This window comes from Protopterus annectens, chromosome 3.part0 (genome assembly GCF_019279795.1).
Source record: "Protopterus annectens isolate FY-2018-M chromosome 3.part0, PAN1.0, whole genome shotgun sequence".
Taxonomy (NCBI): Eukaryota; Metazoa; Chordata; order Ceratodontiformes; family Protopteridae; genus Protopterus; species Protopterus annectens.
The window spans coordinates 1,025,392,489-1,025,418,753 of record NC_056731.1 but is presented as its reverse complement, the minus strand read 5'-3'; the positions used below and the strand labels follow the sequence as shown (position 1 = coordinate 1,025,418,753).

The window sequence follows — 26,265 nt, the reverse complement described above, 5'->3', positions numbered from 1 at the left end:
CTCAGTGAGTTTTTCTATGATTCCTGAGTTGGGAATGGTATCAAAGGCCTTGGCCAGATCAAGGTAGTCTGTATGAACCACCTTGCCTTCATCCACAACTCTGGTGACTGACTCAAAGAAGTCGACCAAGTTGAGTAGGCATGATCTACTCTTCACAAAACCAAGCTGTGTGGGATCCAGATTGCCTATATCCTTGTTTATTAGGTCCATGATGATGTGTTCCATAGCTTTGCATATCAGACTCGTCAGGCTAATGGGGCAATAGTTCCCAGGGTCTGTAGTCACTCCTCCTTTGTGGAGAGGAATGACTGTAGCAGTGCGCCATTTGGTAGGGACAAAGCCTGAGGTGAGGCTGTGACTGAACAGGGCACACAGGTGAGGTGCCAGTTCACTCTGTAGTTCATGTAGAACACAGCCAGTGATATTTTCAGGTCCCGTAGAAGCTGTGTTCTTGGCCTTGGACAGTGTTGTTTTAACTTGTGCAGCAGTAACACTGGGTGCCTGGAAATCTACTGGTATTGTGATTGGTCCTTTGGGGGGGGGGGGTAAAGTTGGCACTGAATCTGTAGGCCAGTATATTGGCAATATCTGTTGGTTCAGTATAGGAGGTACCATTTTACAGTAGCTCAGAGCAAATCTGGGTATTACCGTGGAGATTCTTTACATAACTATAGAAGGCCATGTGACTGCCTTTACTGTCTGCTGCAATTCTGTTTTCATAGCTAGCTTTAGAGGATTTGAGAAGGGATCTCAACTTTTTGTTGAGGCTGATAAGGGAGTTTTTCCAGTCTTGGGACTTCACCTTATTCCACATCAGTTTCCTCCTCCTGTTGTAGAGTTTGTTTATGGCAGGGGACAACCAGATTGTCTTCCTTTTTTTGGAGGAGAGCATCTTGGTTCTATTGGGTAGGGCGAGATCCGTGCATTTGTGTACGTGTTCTTACAGTGCATTGATGTATGATTCGGCAGTCATGCAACTATTCTCCATTTGCATGGGTGCCATGAAGTTAGTCACCTCTGTTTTTAGAAGCCCAAAGTTAGCTTTGGAGAAGTTTTTCATGGTAGTTACCTTTGTGGGGGGGGGGGGGTGGAGGGGGTGGGAGGGATGTGGATTTCCAAGGTGATTAGTTTGTGGTTGGATCTAACCAGGGAGATGTTGACTATTGGTGTAGAGCAATGGTCACCAGTGTTAGAAATGACCAGGTCACGGATGTTGCTACCTCTAGTGGGGGTAAGAATGCCCTCATCCAGGGTACCAGAATTAATGAACTCCAGGAAACGTTGGGCAAGTGTATTAGTCCATAAGTAGTTTTCCCAGTTAATGGAGGGTAGTTGACGTCGCCTAGTATGAGCATGTTAGGTTGGACCCTGATATTCTCCAGGGTGCTTAGGAATGTGGAGTGTGAATCTTACGACATGGTTGGGGACCTACAGCAGGTTACAGTCTGAATCGCTCTCTTACCCAGTGTTAGCTGCATCTGAAGTATCTCGGATGTGTTATGTTGGGCTACCAGTCTGGAGGTGTGCGAATATGGAAACACCAACGCCTTTAGAGCTTCGGTCCAAGTTCTGTGGCCAAAAGGTGTGGAAGGAGTTACAGCCTGGTAGTGTAGGTGTGTGACTGAGTCATACTGATATTTGGGTGTGTGTGTGTAATGTTGTGGATCCTGGGCCTTGATAAGCAACTGACCATAACTTTCTCCTTACTCAGCCTGGTGAGAGGGATATCAGTGTGTCTCACATTGGAGTTTCCAATGACTAGAAGGTTGCATTCTGTGGTGGCTTTCCTTATGGGTTTAGAAGTAGAGGCTCCATGAGATGTGGTTGTATGTGTTGATGTGAGTGTTGTTTTGAAAAAGTGCATTCAGGGTTGCTGAGGGTGTTACATTTAAGTGCCTCAGCATACGTGGATCTATGTGTCTGCTTTGAATTGTGTGTGATGGCTGCAGCATATGCACTACTGACAATCCGACTGATATTAGGAGTACTTTTATGTGAGAGATCTGCCTCCAGTGACATTGGTAAATACATGTCTCACATACCATATCAGTTTGTTTGAGAATTAATTGGTTGTCAGTAAACGTGAGCAATTTCTACTTTACTTCATGATGCCCATATCCACCAATCTGGTAAAAAAAAGATGGTGGGAAAGTTTATATCCATGTCAACAGACCCTTTTTTATACATTAGCCAGTTGGAGTGAGAATATAAAGTAATGTCAGGACTGTTTAGTTTGCAGCTCTGGGGACAGTGCTTGTCACTGCAAACTAGTTGTCCTGTGTGCAACTAGGCATTTTGCAACTAGGTATTTGTTAAATTTCTGTGGTACTTTTACAAGAAAATGTAATCTCAGGGTGCCTGTGACTATACAGGGCATTGCAAAACACTTGAGGGGAAACTAATCAGCAGAGCCTGATTCATGGATAAAGTATTTAGACAAATATTCTGAAGTTATAAGCAAATAAAGCAGTTCTTACTGTCTTTTAGGTCCCCTGACTTTTCGCTACACCTTCAGGCCTTTTTTACCCTAATTGTGCTACTAGTATAGGGATAATAGATTGGGGCACCAGGCTTGTAAGGGCAAGAAAGACCTGAGAAAATAGTACAATTTGATGACCCATATATCCTGACATCCGAGAGGAGGGTGTCCTGACCAGGTGGAGGAGAATAAATCTCTGGAATATAGGCTAAGGGCTTCCACAGTAGGAAATCCTAAGGATTTATTACTGCAACAGTGAAGACACATGAACATCTACATTTATGATAAGTCTTCACAGTTGTGCTTTGTACTATCTGTGGGAGATCTATCATTTAATACAGTTATGTGTATGTATATATAAACACACGTACAGACACATCAACACCATTTTTTATTATTGTTCTGGTACTCTCAACAATTTTCTCCATCCTTCTCAGTCACTGTACTATTGCTTAATATTATTTACAATTCCCACATCAAAGTTTTCTAGTTTTGAATTGCTCAAGAAGCTTTTTACCTCTTACACTTTCACTGGGTCCCCTTCTTTAACTGTTGAGATACCTCTTAAATTTTCATGCTATCAAATAATTGGAATGAACTGCACATTTCTGGAGTATAATACTACTCATAACACTAGATTTAAACTAAAAGGGAAAGGTCTTGAGTCAATAATAATTTTCTTTTGCTTTCACACTTTCAGAAAATGATCATGCACTGTGGACAATGTGCCTTAGTTTCCAGTTCAGGACAGATGCTGGAATCACAGAAAGGGGAAGAGATTGACAACGCTGAGTGTGTATTACGAATGAACAATGCTCCCACAGTAGGCTATGAAACTGATGTGGGTAAAAGGACAACGTTGCGCATGGTCTCACATACTAGTGTTCCCCTGTTGTTGCGCAATTCGAACTATTATTTCAACCAATCAGGAGAGACAGTGTATGTCATCTGGGGGCCCAACAGACAAATGAACCAGAACTCCAACACAAATACCTATGGTCGTCTTGCAAAGGCCAAGCAAAAATATCCAAGTGCACAGATGTACTTTCTGACAGAAGAGAAGATGGCATTTTGTGATAAAACATTTGCTATTGAAACTGGAAAAGACAGGTAAGAGAATATGCTTTTCTCACCAAAAGAACTATTCATAAAATGTATAAGAAAGCATAAGCTTTACACTTGGTCAGTTAGTACACTCCTACAGATTTTGTTAAAAAAAAAAAATCTATGAACTATTTTCGGTTCAAATGACATTCTCAAACCAGTAACTGTAAATTTTTATAGTCGTATAACAAAACGTCTGTGAAGGTGACAGAAAAAGTAGCTCCTATATACATTTTGGAACAGTAGGATTTTTTTTTTTGGTTTATACCTCATTTTTCTGCATTTGTTTGTTTATTCATTTTGGTAGCATATGCAGATATGTCTGACTTCCTTATAACTGTAAATGGTAATAGTTTCCATAAACTAGCAATACCTCCTGGACTGTTCTAATGCAGTGGTTAAATGTATATAATTTTGTTTTCTCCTTGGCATGAATGTCATCTTGTTTCTGCAGTACAAGGTCATGGGCACGTGTTCTGTGGAAGTTAAACTCAAAACTACATATAATTTGTTTTGTCACCTTGAGAACTCCCTGAGCTGTTTACAATTATATGATGCAGGTTAAATGTAAAGAAATTGGTATTTGACATGCGTTAAGACATTAGCTCTCAACTCTGACTGATATTTCTTCATAATTTTTTCCAATGTTCCTAGTAAAACTTTTTGATTTTCTTGTAAATTACTAAGGGTTACAGTCGGTCAGTAATGCCAGACATTAAAATAATCATAGTACTTATTACTCAGAAAATGCAAACTGATGTTAAATGTGTTACTGTATTAACTTTTTAGTGAATGAGAGTAATATTTAGAAATTGCAGTTGATTTAGGGTCTTTGTTCATCATCATTTTTGGCTTAGTCAGAAATTTGTGAGCAAAGAAGTTGTGAGGTATGTTTTAGACATTTCATGACTTAAGATAAACTTAAGTAGAAACCATCTGGGCTGATACTGTTGTAGAGTTGGCCATGTAAGAATCTGTGTGATAAAGGCATACTCAGATAAGTGTAAGGCGCCTTAGAGTTGAGCTTTCATCTGATGGCAGTTTAAAGTTTCATCAGCTTAATATCTTTCCAAAATACACTAACTTAATTGCTTTTTTTGGGCTGACATCATTACCAAATATAATATAATGTTTTCTTCAGAGGAGTCTGATGACGTGATGCTTTTTAGTTACAAAATGTAATGATCTGTCAGCATGACCAATCTCAGTGAAAGCCAAGTAGAACTACTGGGTCTTTGTGCACGTTCCAGCCACCCTCCTTAATGATCAAATGGAAGAATGCTTCCCACACTTCTGATTCCCCTGAACAGCCATAGCCTTTCTACAAGAACCTTCTCAGTGATGAATGAGGCACAATCAAAAGAAAATTGTCAAGTATTTCTAGTCCACCTTCTTGTCGTCAAGACCATGCAAAACGATCAAAAGGTCACAAAGTGTGCTGATACGTCTCTGAAGTCTCCCCTTAAATGGCAGAGATTATCACAACTGATTCCCTTTTTGGTAGTATAAGAATTCCAACGTGTTTTCCTTCCAAAAGGTGTGAGGAAAACTGCTTCCAGTTCCGTTCAGTAAACGGATTAAAGTATCTGGTGGCAAATATTACTCTGTAGTTGATGCAACACTTTGTACCACTCAAACCCATCCAACAATCTCCATAGCTGAATAGCACATAACAGTAGTTAAACTCTTCTCAGTGGCTGATGTCCTAGATAAACAATTTTCATACACTCCTAGTAAGAAAAAACTACCAACTTGAAAGTATGCGGAATATTTTGTGTTCTGCTTGAGTATTCTTTTATCTGGGCTACAAAGTCCCTACAGAGTTCACCATCTGACAGTTCTGCATTCTGGGTTTAGTGTACTGTGTGAACCTTAAAGTTACCCCTGAACTTATTCAAGTCATTATAATATTAGGCCCAACAATCAGAAGAAAATTGGAACAAGCCGATGGCTCCAGAGTCAGTATATTATTATTATATTATAATAATTTTAAAAGTGATTGTTACTGTCTTACAACTTGCAGAGATGCATGAAAGTAATAAATGTGATCACCATATATTGACTGTCATTTGGAAATCCTTTTATCTAACCAAACTGATAATCTGTGGTATGCCTACAAAGCCCAAAGAAGTTATGATCCTTCCGTACTCCCCTCTCATTAGGCCAATAATCAAGTATAATGCCACCTTTGACGCATACTCGTCTAATCATATAACTTAGCTTGAGAAACTGCAGCATTTCCTTAATGAAGACAATCATGTGCATGTTTTCCATGAGCTACAGTGACTGCCTTAAAGCACTCAGTCTGTTTTCAGTTTCTTACAGTCTTGAGAGTGGGCCTCTGTCTTACCTACAGAGCCTCAAAGATCCAATCTTATGTGACCTCCTGCAAATCTTCAAAACAACCACCACCCTAAACACTAGTTCAAGAGATTTAAAAATATAAATAAGATCTGCAACAGACTAGATCTCTCTCTGTCTCTCACAGAATTCCTATTTTATGAAATAGACTTTTCATGGATATAAAACAAGAGAGCTCCAACTCTCGCTTTAAGCTTAACCTGGAAGAATAAATGGCAATCATAAATACACCCTGGGTCTTGTCCATCTGGACTTCATTAAAAAGAGTCAAGGTTACGTATTTATAGAATCCCAGAATTTTTTTTAAATAAACTTTGTTGCACAAATAATCAGTCTGTCACATTCTTTTAACAAAATGGGTTAACTTCATCAAAACTAAGATTCATTATACAATGTACATCCTGTATACATAGCCACAGATCATGTGAATATGAGAAAACCTAGGTAAAATATATGATTCAAATAATCGTAATTATATAATAATCCAAATAATGCAATCTAAATCCATGCAGTATATTAAATGTATAACCTATACTGTAGCTGAAAAGTTTGTTTATAAACATAAACCCATATAATTAAAACACTTAATGCTAAGGCATCCATTTAATCAAAGACTATATCCTGCATTTTTTATTTGAACAACCAGACTTTCACTGATCGCCAACATAATGAGCACATAAAAGTTCAAATGGCCAAATGATAAAACAGCAACTATAACTACACTCCACTGTGCTTCTATAACAGCAACAATGTTACAATATTATCAGGAGCAAACAGTCAAAGTAGAAGCACAGAAAGTACAAGGTAACTGGGCCCAGTGGCCATTTACAGCTTGCCACTACCCACCCATAGACCTTAACAACAGGCCACTTGTACCAGGGCTGAATTTGTGGATACCCATCACTTGCTTAATTTGGAGAGAGAATTTGTTCCAGAGAAGGAGTAAGCATTGCATGATGGATGTTTAACTCCATCATGTTCTGTTTATTTACTGAAGCAGGTTTAGATCCCTGGTTTTAGTGATAATGGGACTGTTAGATCATTCCATGACACTTGTAATAACTATGTTCTTGTTCTCAGCAGATATTTCCCATAGAAGGACTTATGTTATAAATTCAGTTACTGTAGTAAGTTATTGTTTGGTACCAGTAGCAGAAGTGTAATACACAAGCATGATTTCTGTATAATACTTTTGCCATTATACAATGATTACTTTTTAGTGTCCCCTACCATGTACCATGCTGTGTCCTGATGTCTCTCCTTAAGCTTCACAGCAAGGTGGAACTAACTGTATTCCTGGTAAACCTCTGTCTTTATAGTAAAGGAGGCTTTTGCACATTAGCTTACCCTTTACTCCACCTTTTGTGCACAGAGTGAAATGACGCAAATGAAGTTCATGTATACACTACCATATGTACACCCTCCAAACTAATTTACATGTACTTTCCCTGTACTTATTGTCTGTTTGACCATGAATCCCTGACTACTATTGTGGGACATAGCCTGGCAGGAAACATATTCTCCTTCAGGATGGGTGAAGCAGTATTTTCTCACCTGCCCCAGTTAGGTTCATATTTTACAGAACTTAGTATTTAATGCAAGTGCCATGGTAGGAAAACAGGAAGATGTTCAAGAGTCTGAGCTCAATGGTAACCTTGTAAAGACTTTTCATTTGTGTTATACAGAAGTCTGTCATGTATCCTGCTGTTACTGTGACTACACTGTTACTTTGGTTATGGCCAGAGATGTAGGTGTGCATCTTCAGTGGAAGGTGTGGCTAACATTTTCCCACCCAAATGAATAACTTTGGAACAAGATTCGTAATGCTGTTTCTTGGAATATGTGCTGTTCAGTTAACCCACTCAAAACCTGGTCAATAACCTCTTGCAGAGGAAACAGGTCATCACCACTGTGGATGGAGACACAGGTCATCACCACTGTGAATGGAGAAATAGACCATCACCACTGTGGGTGGAGAAACAGGTCCTCACCAATGTGGATGGAGACACAGGTCATCACCACTGTGAATGGAGAAATAGACCATCACCACTGTGGATGGAGACACAGGTCATCACCACTGTGAATGGAGAAATAGACCATCACCACTGTGGGTGGAGAAACAGGTCCTCACCACTGTGGATGGAGACATAGGTCATCACCACTGTGAATGGAGAAATAGACCATCACCACTGTGGATGGAGACACAGGTCATCACCACTGTGAATGGAGAAATAGACCATCACCACTGTGGATGGCCTTTATAATCATTCTACTTCTACTTCCACTAAGCCAGAAAAAGAAGCAATCATTTCACAATCCAAAGGTGGTCTAAAGTGACGCACAGTGTTATTCCTTTCAGTGCTGGCTAAGTCATACACAATGATAACCCCTCAGTACTGCACCAGCACAGTCTTGACTCTCTGATCTGTGACTGTCGGTGAGGTGGTGGTTCTGGCAGTTCATCTTAGCTTGGAGAACCATCATAAGGGACCAGTGTTTCTGCATATCACCTATCTCAGTCATTCAGAAGGTCTTCACTAGAAAGATCTGATGGATTGGCTTTATAGACATGATGCTGGATCCTATCCAATGTTAGTCACTCCTGTACTTAAAGAGGACTCTGCAAATCACTGTGTTTACTAACTGCTTGACAGTACAGCATAGGATTCAGGTTCAGATTTTTCTGTGCCTTCTGGGCTTGATGACTGTCATAATCTTCACAGTGCTACTTGCAAGCATAAATATGTAGCTGTAGAGACTGTAGGACTGTTCATTGTTAGTGGCTTCAGAGCTACCATAAGCCCATGACTCTTCCACTGATATTGGGACCTTACAGTTGAGCATCATAGTGATAGAAATCCTTACCAAACTTCTTCTGGTTCTTCCCTTTCTGCACCAAAGCCTGTCATGTATTCTGCTATGAATGTTTTACCCTGCTAGTGGAGAGTTCATTTCAGCTCCCAACAGTGCAAGATATGTAGCCCTTCCATAAAAAAGGGGTTGTAGATCTGCCAGTTGGATCTGAGGAACACTGATTCCTCACTTTAAAAGCCTTGGAAGTAAAGCTTCTTCTGTGGGTGTCTAATTAGTTGGAAGACAACCAGTCCATGATCTGATACATAAGCAAATGGGACAAAAGGATATACTCCTGTGCAGGGAAGCAATGCCCATCTGACAGTTGATCATTAGCAAGGCATCAATTCTAAACTTTCACTCTGGGTAACTGAATGGGCTTTCTAGATCTCAAAACTATTCCTCTAGTCCTGCAGCTGAATGATGTTCTGGTCTGGGTTGTCAAGAAGTGGGACATTGGTGATCAACATGTTTTATACTTCAGATAACATGGTTCTCCACGTATTCTGTCTGATGCAGCAGGACAAGAAGGGAGAGTAGTAGTGGGCACATCTTCTATACTATGAGACACAGGAGATTCCTGTAGGATCTCTCACTGATTCATCGTAATCAAAGTTTAGGGAATAAATGCCAAAACCTATTCATGTATCTGTTTGTGGATGAGAGATGTGTTGCTTCAGGCATTCATATCCCAGTTCATAGACATTTTTCTGGACTAGCCAAGGATAGTTCCCATGTCTGGGGTGATAACTAACTCGACTTCATGGCCAGGATATTGAACTAGATCACCCAGTGACCCTGCCTAACTGGATGGCTGAGGCCTTATGGGTTCCTGAGGCTTCCAGGGAAACCTTCCACTTGGCAGGTCTTTGCCTGTACATAGGAAAGTTTGACATTTGCAAGGAATATATTGCTACCTTTTGTATTAGTTTTTGGTGATCTTGCCTTGTCTTAGACACCCATATGACTTTATCCTCTATTATTCCAAGGTCAAGGATGCACATGGCAGCTGTTTCTGAACATTTTAGCCATGTGGAGTGTAAAATAACACCCAATACTGACTAAAGACATTTTTTTAAAGAGTGTTGCATCTCCACCATCTTTTGAAGAACCTGTACCTCTGTGGGATTTGAACTTCAAGACTGACAATGCTTGACTGTCTGCCACGTAAACCTACTAGCTCAGTGGCATTGAGGTTTAATCTGGAAAATACCATGTTTTGTGTTAGTCACCTCTACATAGAGAGTCTATGACTTTCAGGCTTTCTTTAGTGGGAATATTATTCTATTTCATCAAGTATCCATCAAGGTAAACCCACATTTCCCTCTGAAGGTGATTTCACAATTGCCCATAAACCAGTCTGTCCTTCTCAAAGATTTCTTCATGAAGACAGAAAATGGAAGAGAGTGAGGTTTTCACATGCTGGCTCTACACTGACAGTTGAGGTGATGCCTGAAATGGTACAATATTTTAAGAACAGGTGACTGACTAATTGGCTTAGTTGCTGGTGTCATTCTAAGGGGGCAACTGTCACCATGAAAGGAGATGGTCAACAGTCTTATGCTGCTTTAACAGAGATGGTCTGCATCTCTCTCCCCTAGGATTTTGATTATTAGCTAAAACTTTGCCCCCCCCCCAATAGTGCCTTTTTAGGCAATGCCAAACTGAAAATACTTCTGACACAGCAAATCAAAATGACGAAAATCTAAAGGTGCTACTGCTCAATTCTAGGAATCTAAACAAGAAACTCCACTTCCTACAAGCTGCCCTCACTCTGGGGGAAGATGATGTCTGTGCAGTCACTGAGACATGGTTAAAAGCCACAAAGAGCACTTCAGCATTGCAGGGCCATAATTCATCACATTTATTCCAGCTACTGTACAGGCAGGGAATAAAGGTAGAGGTGTCTTAATTTGCATCAGAAATAAATATAACTGAAAGTAGGTGAAACGGGATGATGTACTAGAGGTTCTCAACATTCAAATCAGCATAGACAAAATCCCATACCACTTCCCATACCCTCTGTGACCCAGGAAACTGTTACACATATTTAAGCTTGCTGGAAACACTTACCATCCAACCCAGTACCATATTCATGAGCGACTATCTTCTTCTTTCAGCTTTCCCCAGTTAGGGGTCGCCACAGCTGATCACCTGTCCACTCATGATTGGCAGTGGAGTTTTACTGTGTCAAGTTGCCAGTCCTGCGCCCAACCTTCCACACACACTCATGCCTAGGGCCAGTTTAGAGTGTCCAATCCACCTACAGCATGGCTTGGGGTGTGGGAGGAAACCGGGGCACCAGGAGTAAACCCACACGACCACAGGGAGGACATGCAGACTCCACACAGAAGGCACCCCAGCCGAGGATCGAACCGGAGAACCTCTTGCTGTGAGGCAGCAACGCTAACCGCTGCACCACCGCGGCCACCCTATTCATGAGCAACTATAATTACCCCATTATTAACTGGGAGTCATATGTGATTCCAAACCTGCAGGCACATAGATTCCTGGATTTTGTAAAAACAAACTCCCTGGACCAGATTGTCAGTAAACTGACCAGGGTCACAAATGTATTGGACTTGGTTTTCACTAATATGGGAGAGCACTGCACACCTCCTAGTGTAATGTCCTCTCAGGTAAGGTCAGGCTACAAAATGGTCACCTTTGACATACAAATAAAACTCAGAACCCCAGCTAACCATGGAACATTCAAGAACTACTCTAAGGCTAACTTTCTACTATTAAGTGATAACCTAGCAAACATTCAATCCCCATAAACCCTGAGTAAGAACAGCTGTGGAAAATCTTTCCATAATAAGCCTCGCTAAGGCTTTCAGCACCATCCCCTATTTTGGAATTATAGCTAAACTCACTAAACTAGATATAAATCCCTACGTCACAAGATGGGTTGCCAACTGGCTCACTGACAGAACCCACACTGTAAAAGTTGTAGACTCCAAATCTGACTTCAAACCAGTGACAAGTGAAGTACCACAGGGTTCAGTCCTGGGACCTCTCCTGTTTGGTATCTACTTCTCTGAAGTACAGGCCAACACAGAAGGCCTTTGGCTAACGAAGTTGGCAGATGACTGCAAACTAGGAGCCATAGTCGAGTGGCCAAATTATATGAACATCCTACAGAAGGCCCTCACTGAGACAGATGCCTGGTGTCAGGGCCATGGCCTCAAGCTCCATGTCAAAAAGTGCATTGTCATCTCCTTTGGTAAAAACTCTGTACCCATGAACTACCACATAGGCAGCAGTCTACGTAACACCGAGTGTGTGATAAGAGACCTTGGGACCAAGGTGGACAGTGGTCTCTCCTTTGATGATCACATTGCCATAGTAGTCAGGAAATTCTACTGCATGGAACACCTCATCTCAAAAGGGTTCTCATTCAGGAAAAAAAGAGGTAATTGTTCCCCTCTACTCAGCACTCATTAGACCCATTATAGAGTACAACACCCCTTTTGGAATGTACCTCACAAGACATCTGCAGCAGCTGGAAAGGCCACAGGAGTACCTCACAAAGAGGATTACTGGCTTCGGTCAGATGCCCTACACTGACCGTCTCAAAAAACTCCAGCTTTACTCTGTAGCATGTCGCCTACTCCGAGGTGATCACTGCCTAACATATAAAGCTATGTCAAACCCAGAGCTGTTGGACATGCTACACCTAAAGTAATTCCAATCCCTCTGAGCTGCACGCACTAGGGACCTAAACCTTGTCACCACAGTAAACAGGACATGATGGAGGGATAGATTCCTGTCCCAGAGACTTCCTATACTCTGGAACAAGCTACCCATCTATGTCAAGCAAAGTTCCTCATTGGCACTCCAAGAAAAATCTTGATGAGTGGATGGGAAATAGGAACTACATCCCAGGGCTCACTTCTGTGGCTCTCCTAGAAATGGGCACAGGAAAATAACTTTCTTGGGTGGTGTAAGCCAGGGAACCTTGTTGGCTAGGCTTACTTTGGTCCTTGGGCGATAGCCTAGTACCTACCCATGAACCTATGAATAGAAGATGTCGTCCTTTTCACTGCTGCACTATTCATAACGTGTGGGATCTCCCACCAAGGCTAGCCCAATGTCCGACCTGAATACAAAACCTCTTACATCCTCTTAGCATTGTACGTCAGGCGTATGTTCTCCACGCAGGGCATAAAGGTTAAGTATTTGTGCTCCATATTCAGAACTGAAGTGCCCCAAGAGACAGGTGGACAGTGGTCTCACCTTTGATAACCACATCGCCACAACAGTCAGGAAATCCTTCTATGTGGCACACCTCATCACTAAGGGCTTTTCATCCAGAAAAAAGGAGGTCATTGTCCCACTGTACTCATCCCTCATTAGACCCATTATAGAATACAACATCCCATTTGGTATGTACCACTCAAGACATCTGCAACAACTGGAAAGGCCGCAGAAATGCCTCACTAAAAGAATCACAGTCCTAAAGCAGATGCCCTACGTTGACTACCTTAAAAAACTCCAGCTATACTCTGTTGCATATATTCTACTCGGAGGCGATCTCTGCTTAACATACAAGCCCATGTCAAACCCAGAGCTGTTGGACATGCTACACTTAAAGAAATCCCAATCCCTCAGAGCCACATGCTCCAGGGATCTAAACTTTGTCATCACAATAAACAAAACATGCTGGAGGGATAGGTTCCTGACCCAGAGACTCCCCAGACTCTGGAGTAGACTGCCCATACATGTCAAGCAGAGCATCTCTTTAGCCCTCTTCAAAAGGAACCTTGACAATTGGATGGAAGAAAGGAAATTCACCCCGGGGATCACAGCAGTCGCCCTGCTAGACAGGGGTCCGGGGAAGTAAATAGAGTGGGAAGAAATAGCCAGGGAATTGTTATGGCTAGGCTTGTATAGGCCCTAGGGCCGATAGCCTAGTACCAACCTATGTGGGAGATTACCTCATAAAATTAGAAAGCTGTTACAATAGACAAATATACTACAGACCTAAACCGTAGAGAACACCATTGCTTAGCACTCAATCACTTAAACTGGCCCAAACTACCTAACTTACTTTCCTACAACTAGCTCCTCATTCTACACACCCTTATTCACCAACCACAAAAAAACCCTACCCCCCAGAATCTTGTTCAGTCTCATAATACCACATGCTCTTTAGGCTCTAGTAACAAAGCTCTGTTAGTTACCAAAGTAAAGAATATAGCTGGCCAGTCACTCTATTCATCTAGTGCAGCTAAACTTTGGAACACCCTATCCCCTGAATTAAGATCAAATACTGATAAACACCACTTTAAGAAGGAATTTAAGACCTTCTTGCTTAACAATAAAATCTGTAACTGTCCTGTTCCCCCTTAGCATTTCACACTTTCACTTTTCTCACTATATTTTACTCCTTCCTGTGGTGCTACTCAGATACCTACTCTGCAAATACTTGACCATAAATTTCCCACCAGGGGGTATCATGTGTAAAGTTTCTGTATACCTCACTGTGCTTTAATTTTGTATGTTATAATCTCAATGTACTATATGACTGCCTCCTTCTGGAATATTTTTACTCACTGTATATAATGGAAATGTGTATAATATATAATCTATACAGTTGTTCTGTGTGATTGCTACTGATTTATTTTGTTCTGTTGTGTTTTGCTGCTGTTTTGGCAAACTTTGTTTGTCTTACTGTGGAGCTTTTCTCCCCGGGCCTCTTCTGAAAAAGGGCATGTGTCCAGTCGTACTTTCTTGCTAAACAAATGTTAAATAAAAAAATTAAAAATTGTCAAAGGTACTGAAAAGGATGACAGGAGAAAGGCACAGAGTAGCCCTCCACAAACACATGAAGGATAGCCCTGACAAATCCTGCACTGGCTCTGGAAATGACATACAGCTTGTAATGTTTAGTAAATGTGTGGACAGAGGACCAAGTGGCAGCTTGAAGAAAGCTTCAGAAGAGGTCACTGCCCTTGTAGAATTGAATTCAAACTTAAGCAGAAAGCTGTTTTCCATGTAAAAAAAATGGCCTTAGAAATCCAGAAGGAGATGGTTCCTTAGAAACTGCCAAACCCAATGTCCTGGTATGAAAAGAAACAAAAAAGCTGCTCAGATTTACAGATAACCTTTGTCTTATCTACATAATACCTGAACTGTCTATGTAGATCCAAGGTGTGAAGAACCTTCTCACTTGCAGATTATGGAGAAGGAAAAAAGGAAGGAAGGTAGACAGACTGATTAAGGGACAACTCATTGACCACCTTGGGCATAAAAGAAGGATTAGTATGCAAAGACATCCTGTCTCTGTGAAAAATCAAAAAGGGATGAGACACCATTAGAGCATGAACAGGAGCGGCCTAGGCAAAAGGGCTCCATGGTGCCCCCCACACCAGCCGGTGCCCCTGTCCTGGTCTACCTACATCAAATAAATACTGGAAAAGTGCCCCTGCTAGAGCGGCGCCCTAGTTAGCCTATGCCTAAGGCAGGCTATAACCCTGAAGTTCAGACACCCTGTTGGCTGATGTAAGAGCAACTAACAAAACAGTCTTCCAGGTGCAGTTTTGCAAAGTAAAAGAAGTGGTCTCAAAAGAAGCCTGAGTCAATTCTGCAAGTACAAAATTAAGGTTCCCAAGAGGGAGAAATACGTTTTCTTAGAAGCCTGATATGAAGGATGCTCTTACGGATATGTTTAACCTCAAAATGAGAGGCCAATACTGGGTTCAAGAGCAGAAAAGCAGATCTTGCTGACAAACTCTAACAGAAGAGTACTCTAAGCTAGCATGGAGCAGTTCACACAAAGGACCAAAGGGATCCCCAACTGAGAGGGGATCCTGTTGATGCTTGATTCACCAAACAGAAAGTCTCTTCCATTTAGCCATTTAAGACTTTCTGGTAGTGGGTTTCCTGGTCTCTTGCAGAACCCTAACATCCTCAGAAAAGTATCCTATCACCCAAAGTGTCAACTGAAGAGTGGACAAGAGAGCATGAATGAGACACGCCTTGTCTTGTGTGAGAATATCCATCAGATGAGGTAACTTGTGATTATTGCTCCTGGCCAGGTGAAAGAAAAGGAACCAGTGCTGTCTGGGACAAAAAGGGAGTCGCCAGCAAGATTCTTGGGGAGTCCTTCCTGATCTTGTGCAGGATCCTGGGCAGTAGAGGAAGAGGAGGATGAGTACATAGAAACATTCCCTTCAAAGAAAAGGACCTGCCTTTTCAGAGGGGAGGCAAAAAGATCCACTTGAGGAACACCCCTCACTGAAAACTATGTCCAGAAACGCCTCTGTGTGAACCATCTATTCATGAAGTTGCATCCAGGACCTGTTCAGGGAGTCTGCCACAAAGTTGTGTTCCGAAGTGATGTACACCACCTGAAGGTTTACCTGATGGTGGATAGCCAAATCCCAAGCCTGAAAGACTAGTCTGCGAACAAGATAAGCTCTTGTGTCTCCCAGTTTGTTGATATATCACATGACTGTGGTGTTGTCTCTAAGCACCTTTAAGGGGCCTGGAGACCAAAGAGAATGGAAGGCCTGAAGAGCAAGAATGAGTGCCCTCATTTCTTTTATGTTGATGTGCTCAGATCCTGAACCTTCAGATTGTTGGACGAGGCTCCCTGTCTTAGTTTGGAAGCATCTGTGAACAGCCATTGAGTAGGGGTAGGAATCTGAAAAGACCATCCTGGATTGAGGGAGGTCTTCTGAATCCACTGGTGAAACTCGAGTATGAGTCAAGGAATTAAGGGAACTGGATATTCACCAGGATGGCAATGGTGGAGCCAAACCACCTTTAGGTACATTTGAAGTTGTCTCATATGAAGCTTGGCAAAGGGGAGCATGGGAATAGTAAATTCCATGAAACCCAGGGTTCTGAGAAACTCCTTTGCAGGAATGAGAGCAAGGGGAAGCAGAGATTGGAAGTAGGTTGTCAGAGACAGAACCTTGGGAGAAGGAAGAGAAGTCAGTACTGGAATGGTTTGGATTCTCAACCAAAAAAATGTAGTCTTGAGAAGGAGTCAGACTGGACTTCTTCAGATTTACAGTGAATCTCAGACTATGAAGAAGCATGGTGAGGTGCAGATTCTGCAGAAGCCTGGATTGAGACAGAGACTGAAGAAGCAGGTCATCTAGATACAGGAATATGTGGATTCTCCGAAGCCTGCAAAAGGCTGTGACTGAGGCCAGACATTTCGTGAACACCCTTGGGGCCATAGAAAGACCAAAGGGTAAAGCAAAAAAATGAAAAAGAGAAGAAGAAATAGAAAAACATAAAAACTTCCCAAATAGATGGTGGATGAGAATGTGAAGACAGGTGTCCTTTAGGTCTAGGAGAACAGAAAAGCCTGTGGAAGTAAGAGAGGAAACAGAGTCTGGAGGGATGGAATCTTTACAAAAGTATGTAGAAAGGAGAAGTCTAGGACTGGTCTCCAAGGCCCCTCTTTTCTGGGAACCAGAAACATTGTGGAGTAAAACCCTGTTCCCCTGTGGGATTCTGGAGTGGGATGAATGGTGCCTTGATCCAGTAAATCCTGTAGAAACAGAAAAATGAGGAAGATGGTATGGAGGAGGTTGAGTAAGACCTGAGAAGGGGGGGATTTCCATGCCACCATACCATAAAATAACGATGACGGATAACGGACAGAACCCAGAAGTCTGAAGTAATCTGCTACCAGACAGTGAAAGACAGGGGAAGCCTGAGAGACGGGTGAATCATGAGAGAGGCAGATTTGTCCTGAAAAGGGGGTGTTTGAGTTTTAAACATCTGGGTGGATTTATCAGAGAACATACACTTAGGAACCCTCTTCACCTTAGAAAGCTGACAAGGCTGCCTACACACAAAGATTTTGGAGGATACTTTGAAATGTGGGTATGGGATAAACAGCAATTTGTTTAAGATTCTGCATCACTTTATCTTTGTCTTGTAGAGTCTTAAACAGCCATACGAGAGATTTTGATTGTCCAAAGGAGCATCTAGGAGCTTCCCTTTAATATCAGGTAAAACCTGGAGACAAAGCAAAGAGTACCACCTCATAACTAAATCTGAAGAAACAGCTCTAGAGGACTCATCAGCTGCATCATAACTACATTTGATGAAGTGAGGTGGTAACGAGAAGTGGAACTAAATAAGGAGAAGGCATCAGTCTTACCTTCAGAATCAGGAAGGTCAGACAAAACCCCCTGAAGTTGAAACAAATTGGCCAAAATATACCTGGTTATATGGGCTTGATAAGTTATGGCTGAAGGCCAAAGTGGTGAAATTATGCACCTTTTTCCCCAGTATCTCCATAGCCCAATTGCCTTTATCAGAAGGAAGAAGTTTGGAAGAGGGCAAAAGTTTGGATGTCTTGTCAGCAGAAACAGAGATCACAGGATGGTCTGAATAAGGACACTTGAAGAGGTACTTAAAGGCACCTTATTAAAATGGTCAGGCTTCTTGGGGGCCAGAGCCCGGCAATCAGGAGCCAAAGAGGTAGCTGCAAATGTATTCAACAAGGAATCAACATACTGGGAACAGCAGAAGGTATAGGAGATTGCAACTGCAACAGCTCATAATACCTCTTTTGAGTATCAGAGACTTGTAAGCAATCAGACTTAAAGTGTCCCATCAGGCAAACTGCTGTGTCTCCAAAGGACATCTCAATAGAAAAGTCGGGATTCAAGTAATCCTCTTCCTCAGAACTGGAGTCAAAAGCTAAGATAATTTGTGAGGTGCAGGCCAAGGATTCATCTCCTAAACCCACTTCCTCATCTGAAAAGTCAGTTCTTTGGCTGGAGTAGATGACCAAGGAAAAGCAGGAGCAGATAACCCTTGAGGTGGTCTCAGGGCCATCAGGGCATTGAGCAATCCCTGGGTAAAATCCTGCCATTCCCTCTGACTACAGTTGGCATAGTAGTTAGGGTGTTTACCTTATAGACACAAGGTGCAGGGTTTGATTCTCACATGGGCTAGTTGACTAGGCTTAAAATGCCCATAAGGCCTAGTATTGACCTATGAACCCTTCGAGGATCTTTAGCAGTGGGAAGAATGTGCTTAGCTTTCTGCTTCTTCTTTAGCGGGGCATCAGCTTTGACCAACCTAGGAGGCTTTGAGCATGCCTCGACTCAATAAGAGTACCAGGGACCTCTTCCCTAACTAGAATCTGGGGAAACCCCCTAGCTCTTTCGGAAATTATCACCCATTGGTCCACCTCAATGTTTGTGATGGATGTTTGCATTGCCTCAGAGGACATGCGAGAAGCCAGTTCCATGCCAACCTCCAACAGGGTCATGGCAGAAGAAACCAGTGTTAGCACTGGACAGTTCTCGGGGTCTTAACTCACCTCGAGATAGACACATCCAGCAGAGACTGGACAGCAACAGAGTCAGACAGAGAATTTTTGGTCTTCTTAAGAGAGAGAGTGGGCAGATTTTGCCCTTTGTAACCTGTATCAAACGTTTGAGATGTTGGTTCTCAAGACAAATGGATAAAGACGACAGATAGCTGTGAAGCATTTTGGGAACAAAAGCCTGACAAATGGCACATGAGTATGATTGTGTGAAGTACTTAAGCTGGATAAACACATCTACTGATGGTCTTTATGGGGAATCTGCCTTCCACATGGGCATTTTCCCTTCCTGGATGGCATGAACCCCTAAGTACACAAATAAAGGAAGAAAAAGAAGGAACCTCAAAAGGCCACTTATCTGTAAATGGCTCAGAAGAAACCAGTTCAGTAAAGGACATTCAGACGAACATTCAATGTGGCGTTTAGACTTTTGGCAAAGAAGTTCTGAGTATGGACCATATGTACATCATCTTTATGCTGTACATCTGCACAGGGAGCACATACCTGACATACGATGCTGGGAGGATGTAAAGGCTTTGGTATACTGGCTGGATGGTGGACTGTCCTTGACAGGAGATCCCACATGTTATGAATACTGCCACAGTGATAAGGAAGGACATCAGTACTGTTTACATGAAACTGTTCACAGAAATCCTATACAAGCATGTTAACAGCTGCACAGAGGCAGCTGTACCCATCAGGCATAAGTACACAACTAACTCAAACAAGCCTCTCTGGTGGAATCACAACAGCAGTAGGCTATAACTGAAGGAAGAAAATCACAGCAAAATATAAGTGGTGTAGCACCTATAAGGATAAAATCACTCCTCAAACTAAACACCTCAACCTTCACTATCACCTCGTTAGACAACACCATCATCAATGTTGAATCCCATACCAAACTTCTAGGGGTCATAATTGATGATAAACTAAAGTTCGACCTTCATATAAATTACTGTATCAAAAATACTAACCAAAAGCTTGGTTTACTATACGATAACAAAAGATATCTCACTATAGAGGCAAGATGGTTAATCTCTCTAGCTTATCTCATACCCTGTCTCTTATATGTCTCCCAAATCCTCACTAACCTACAGGCAACAGTACTGTACAAGATGGAAAAACATATCACAAAATAGCTAGATTCACCGCCAACATTCAACCTAACTCCCTTCACTGCCTGGCCTTGAAAACACTGAACTGGCTTGAGTTCCCCAATCAACTTCTTTTCTTCTCAACTTAATATTATCCACTCCATCCTCTACAAACCCTCCTTTTGCCCAAAATTTCCAACATCTTAAATTACTACCTCCCAACCAGAAAACAAAGAAACACCAGCCAAAACCTCCTTGACATTTACAAACCTAAAAAAAATCAATTGGCAAAACTCTCTACAACTATCTTCCCTCTATCCACTGGAATAAGCTACCTTTAACAATCAGATCTATCACACAGTCCCACCCATTTAAAATGGCCCTAATAGTCCACTTTACTAATATCTGGACTTGCAATGCTCCTGTACACAACCACCATGAACTTAATCACCTGACCCCCTTTGCATACAGCCCCTTCTCAGTTCATCCTTAATTCCAGCCAAAGACCTCTAACTCCTAATGCCTTTTTTCAGTAAATTTCTCATGTACTCATGTTTACCTCCCTCCTTTTCCCACTTAGAATTAAGTGATGTCTGAGAACGGGGAGTAAGCTAACTACTACTACTGTCCTCTTATTTATAAATTTAAAAAAATCTCTAATCCTCCCTCTTTTATCCATAGCTACCCCCCTGTTTTCTCTTGACACTTAACCTTTTTCTATCACCTGCTCCTTCCATCAACTCCCCCTCTGCTTCTGATTACTGATGTACATGCTGTTGCCTGTAAAAACTAAGATTTGGTATACAGAACTTTCTGTACTCTTATCCTAAACTCGGAGTTACTTGTCTTTACTTCTCCTCTAAATGGGGAATTTGTTATGTATTGGAGATGTATGAATGACTTTAATATATTGCTCTATTGCCTTTTTTGTAAGTAACACCTTTTAAACTGTCATGATACAAGTGGGAATCTAAGCATTATAATGCATGTTTATATTACGTCATGTATACTGTACTGTTTGTAAACATTTTATGGTGTATGTAGTAGTTTGTGGAGCGTTTCTCCCCGGGCCTCTGCTGAAAAAGGGTGCAAGCTCAATCAGACATTTCTGGTCAACAAATGCCAAATAAATAAACAACTCAGAGGACAAAGTCTATTAAAGGTAAATTTGGCCTCCAAGGACAACCACCAGACATTCTTTAGCTATGTCCACAACCTCAAAGGGAATACACAGTTGAGTGCAGAGCTCATTATTAATGGAACCACCTATACTGAGCCTGAAGATGTAGCAGTTTAGCAAACTTACTGGCAGACAAATTCAGCTCTAATTTTACCACTCTCCCCTCTTTAGTCTCCCCCCAGGAAAGACCATCAAATAAAATTCCACCTACTATCGTAGGACCTCAATGCTCACTCTAAGGCAAGGAAAACTGTATAGATGGACCCAGACAATACTCCAGGCTGCCTCCTAAATAGCATGAAACATAACCTATCAGACCCTCTAAAAGCACTATTTAAACATAGCCTCCAAACAGGCTTCATGCCTAATGAATAGAGAACAGCAGCTGTCATCCCTCTGCACAGAAGTGGGCCATCTGCAGACCCCTATGTCTCACTACTCTCATATGCAAAGCCATGGAAATGGTCAGTTATGACATAGGAAACCTCCAGACACTGGACCCAACCCAGTTTAGTTTCAAGGGCAGGTCATGCCTACTCAACCTGGTGGACTTCTTTGAATAGGTCAACGAAGCAATGGATGATGGTAAAATGGTTCACACTGCATAACTTGACCTGGCCAAGGCATTTCACACAATACCCAACTCAGGCATTGTTGACAAACTCGAGGTTAGGTATAAACCCTTATGACACCTGGTGGTTAGCCAGCTGGCTCACAGGGCCCAGGGAGCTAGAATAGGAGAGTCCTCTACAATATGTCAGTCACATGCAGGGTTCCTCATGGATCAGTTCTAAGACCTCTCATTTTTGGCATATTCTTCGCTGAAGTCAAGGCCAATGACAATGGCCTCTGACTGACAAAATTTACAGACGATTGCAATTTAGGAGCAGTACAGAATCCTCCAGCGAAAGTAATATTTTCCAGGAAGGGCTGACATAGACAAATAACTTGTGTCAGAGCCATGGACGAATATTGAATGCCAAGAAATGCATAATAGTATCCTTTGGGAAGTCATCAGCTCTGGTAACTAGTATATTGTCAACACACCTAGTAGTCAGGGACTTGGGGACACACAGTAATCTAGCCTTTGACCATCAGGTGTCTAAAGTAGTGAGGAAATCATTCAGTTTTGTGCAACTTAAAAACAAAAGTATGGCCTTTCGGTCCAAGAAGGTCATTGCTTCACTGTATTCAGCATTCATCAGACCTATCATTGAGTACAGTGCACCCTTTAGTATGGATCTGACCAGGCACATCCAACAACTGCAATGTCCACAGACGTTCCTCACTAAAAAAATACAGGGCACTATCCCAGTGTTCTGACTCCTATGAGCTGTTGAGGAGTGATGTATGCCTGGCATATAAGGCATTGTCAGACCCTACCCTGATGGACCTCCTGCATATCTGCAAAACAAACAGCACAGGAATTACCCATTCTAAAGACTTAAACATTGTCTGTGATATAAATAGGACCTGCTGGAGAGGCAGGTATGTGTCCCAGAGACAACTACTCCTCTGAAACAGGCTCCCCATGTTTGTGAAGCAGTGTTCCTCCCTATCCCAATTCAAGTTTAACTTGGACAATTGGATGGGGAACAGGAAATTCATCCCTGGTTTGGCATGCGTCTCTAATGGACATAGGCAGCCTGTAAATGGTTCATCTCCCAGGCCCCTTCTAGTAAATGTTTCCCCTCCCAAGCATCTGCTTACACTTATCAAGGGTGCCAGAACTTGTTAGAGATTTGAGATGTATGGTTAAGCTTAAAAAGGCCCCAGTGATTGTTAGCCTAGTACACATCTATGAACATAGGACAGTTGTTTGTAATTGCTGGTCTTTGCAGCAGGAAGTGAGGGGCTTGAGGCCTATGAACCTATCAACACAGGACAGTTGTTTGTAATTGCCTGTCTTCTTTGCAGCAGTGACTGAGGGGATTGAGATTGTCAAGCAGATTCCAAATGGATCACCGGTCTTTTGCCATCAGATGACTACAGTATACTCCACTAGATATCTGGATGCCATCAGTAGCTGCAAAAATAATGCCTCCATTGCAGATGTGTTGTGGTTATTTGGTCTTCCTTGCATACAATCACCATGCATTAATACCGCCACTGCAGTTACAGGAGCCAGACTTCATTTAGAAAAACAGCTTCATGAGCTAAGCGCATCTGTGCAGTTCTTTAGCTCCTTCCACCTTAATATTCCGGAGTCAGTTTAGACAAAGATCCATTATAGAGGCATCTCAGTGTTAGAGCTAAAAGTTACAGTCTGACTGTACCATGACTTTGATGGGTCCAGATATTCTGCCCTCCACCCTCCTGAGATTAGAGCTGTTATGAGAATAAGAGATGCAGCTTTACCTTTGTATCACACGAGAGCCAATTATTTATATCTAATTGTAACTTTGCATTTGTTCTTTGAGAATGTGGGTGAGAGATGTTAACAGCTATGTCAGAAAAATACAAGTAACATCGGGATACAATTATTTCTGAAGTAGCTCTGCAAAGTAAAATGCTATGTGTTTGTGTCAAATATAAAACAAATATTCGTTTTATAAGCTGCAGTAGCTGATGGAAGATGTAGGAATGCAAGACTGATACTGCCTTGATAGTCTAATCAATAGGTCTACGACAGCTGTATCTCCAAGTCTGAGTGTATATCTGTGTTGTATCTATGTGACAGCAAATTTATCTTTGTGCTTGTTGTTGCCACTTCTGTTTGGTTAGTCTTTAGTAACTTGTTTTTTTTTTCCCTTTAAATTCAGGGTAAAATCTGGCTCATATCTGAGTACAGGATGGTTCACAATGATCCTGGCCATGGAGTTGTGTGATGACATTCAGATCTATGGTATGGTAAATGACTCCTATTGCAGGTATGCTGCTCCTTAACAAAAGTGCACTATGTTGAACTAAATTACAAATTAATATTCTGAAATAAGCCAAGTCACCTTTGAAATATGTTTGACAGTTGTGTATCCACCACTAGCAGCTAAAAGCCCACATCTCAAACATTGCCATCTACAGTACTGTTATTTCCCACGCGGCTAAATGGTCAGAGATCATGGAGGTATGACAACTGATATTTATGCTTCGTTGTTTTGTTGAGAAAATGGGTTTGATCTCTTGTATCATTAGTCTTGAAGTGTTATAGTCATAGAATTTAGAAACCATGCAGCAGTAACACAATCATTTACAATGGCAGCCCAGTCCTACCAGTTGTGCTGCAAATGGCTCACACAGGAAAAGGCTTGAATCACAAGTGGTATAGTATGTGAAGAGGACAGATAATGAAACTCCCCACTTTTGCAGATATAGGATATCCTTTTGATCAGCTCAAGATGTAGCAGCATAAATATTCAGAAAATGTTATGCATTGTTCCCTCAAACAAATTCACACATTGAACGTGTATAGACAGCTCAGATTTTATTTGGATAACACTAAGACTATTAGGAAATCTGATCAGCTTTTTGTTTCATTTCATGCCAGGTCCTTAGAATTAGCTGTGTCCAAGCAGACTATTTTTTCTTGGAGGTTCCACCAGACCAGGAAGGACATGTTTGCTACTCAAGATTAATTTTGCTGTTAATGAAAGCAGACTACCTTAGATCATAAGATAACCTCAGCAGCCTAAGCCAGTATGCATCAAAAGAAAACATCAAACTTTTGCAAGATTAGGTGAATTTATTTGATTTTCAGAAGGCCTAAGTATACATCAGTCTCACCAAGGTAGATATCTGCACTTCAGGGTCAGAGTCAGTCAGTCATTACCACTTTAGGACACTGTCCATTCATCTCACCACAGTCCCCAAGGTATTCACAAAGAGCATGGCAGTAGTAGCAGCCCACCAAAGACTATGAAGGGCATGTTTGTACAGAGATGAACTGAGGTGGCCTGCCACCCACAACTCTGTGCTGAGATACCAGACTTCTGAGCTTCAGAGGCTTCTGAGCTTCCCAAAAACCGTAAGTTGCCCGTTTTTTTTTTTGCTTAATTATACTATTTACTACACTTTTTTATCGCCTGCCACCTACTTTTATACTGTATTTGTATACTGTGTACTAAACTACACAGTTGTACTGCAATTGTCTGCCTTACTGTGCATGTTAAATCATATTTTATTGCTGTTTTCACTGTTTACAAATCTCTTTTTTCTATTTTGACTGTGAATTATTTTCTGCTACTTTTCGCTGTTGCAACGCGATCTGTTCTACTTGCTCTGGTTTTCCCACCAAGCAGTGTTAAAATAACTGATTTGTTAGCATTTTAAAACATTCTTTAGGGTCTCTTTTCTGTTTTTTAGTGTCTTGACTGCAATTTTTCTGTTGTGTTAAACATTCTCTAGTGTTTACTGCTGAAAGTAGGGTAGCATAGTCCAGATATATGTTTGCTGCACCTGGGTCTGTTTGTAGTAGCTGTTTTTTCTTGGATTGGAAGGGGCCTTTCTGCACTCTAGTGAAAAGAGTGTGCTGATTGGGACCTGTCTGGTGTTGGGTGGTTGTTCTGGGGCTTGGAGTAAACATCCTCATCGGTCCTTTTTAACCTTTTTATACATTATTTTTCAAGTTTTTAGCTTCTGGTGTTTACACCCTGTGTTTAAGCAGGTTTGTGCTTGTTTGTGCATTGTGCAGCACTGCTCACTGCCATGTAATTGTGCACCATAGTCGGACAAGTAAATTCAACAATTTTTCCCTTAAATACAGCTGTATAGTGCAGCCCTCATCATTCATACTTTCCCAGTCAAAGAATTAATGCTAAGTGAGCTGTAACCTTGATGGATTCTGAAAAGCCCCCCTTAGTGGACAGTTGGACTACATTTGTGTCTCCTGCCAGCCTTGTTGGCTTGGATCTCTTGAGGCAACGTAGCAACTGCCTCATGTACAGAACAG

At 41.7% G+C, this 26,265-nt stretch overlaps 1 protein-coding gene across 5 annotated transcripts in view; it reads left to right on the top strand.

The window, feature by feature from the left end:
* Positions 1-26,265, top strand: part of ST6GALNAC4 (ST6 N-acetylgalactosaminide alpha-2,6-sialyltransferase 4) — a 435,498-nt gene that overhangs the window by 331,369 nt on the left and 77,864 nt on the right. For all 5 annotated transcript variants that reach the window (XM_044065319.1, XM_044065320.1, XM_044065317.1 and 2 more), the window contains 2 exons: positions 3,180-3,589; positions 24,143-24,250. In XM_044065319.1, the coding sequence (XP_043921254.1) occupies positions 3,180-3,589; positions 24,143-24,250 (518 nt within the window). The remainder of the gene's footprint in view (positions 1-3,179; positions 3,590-24,142; positions 24,251-26,265) is intronic.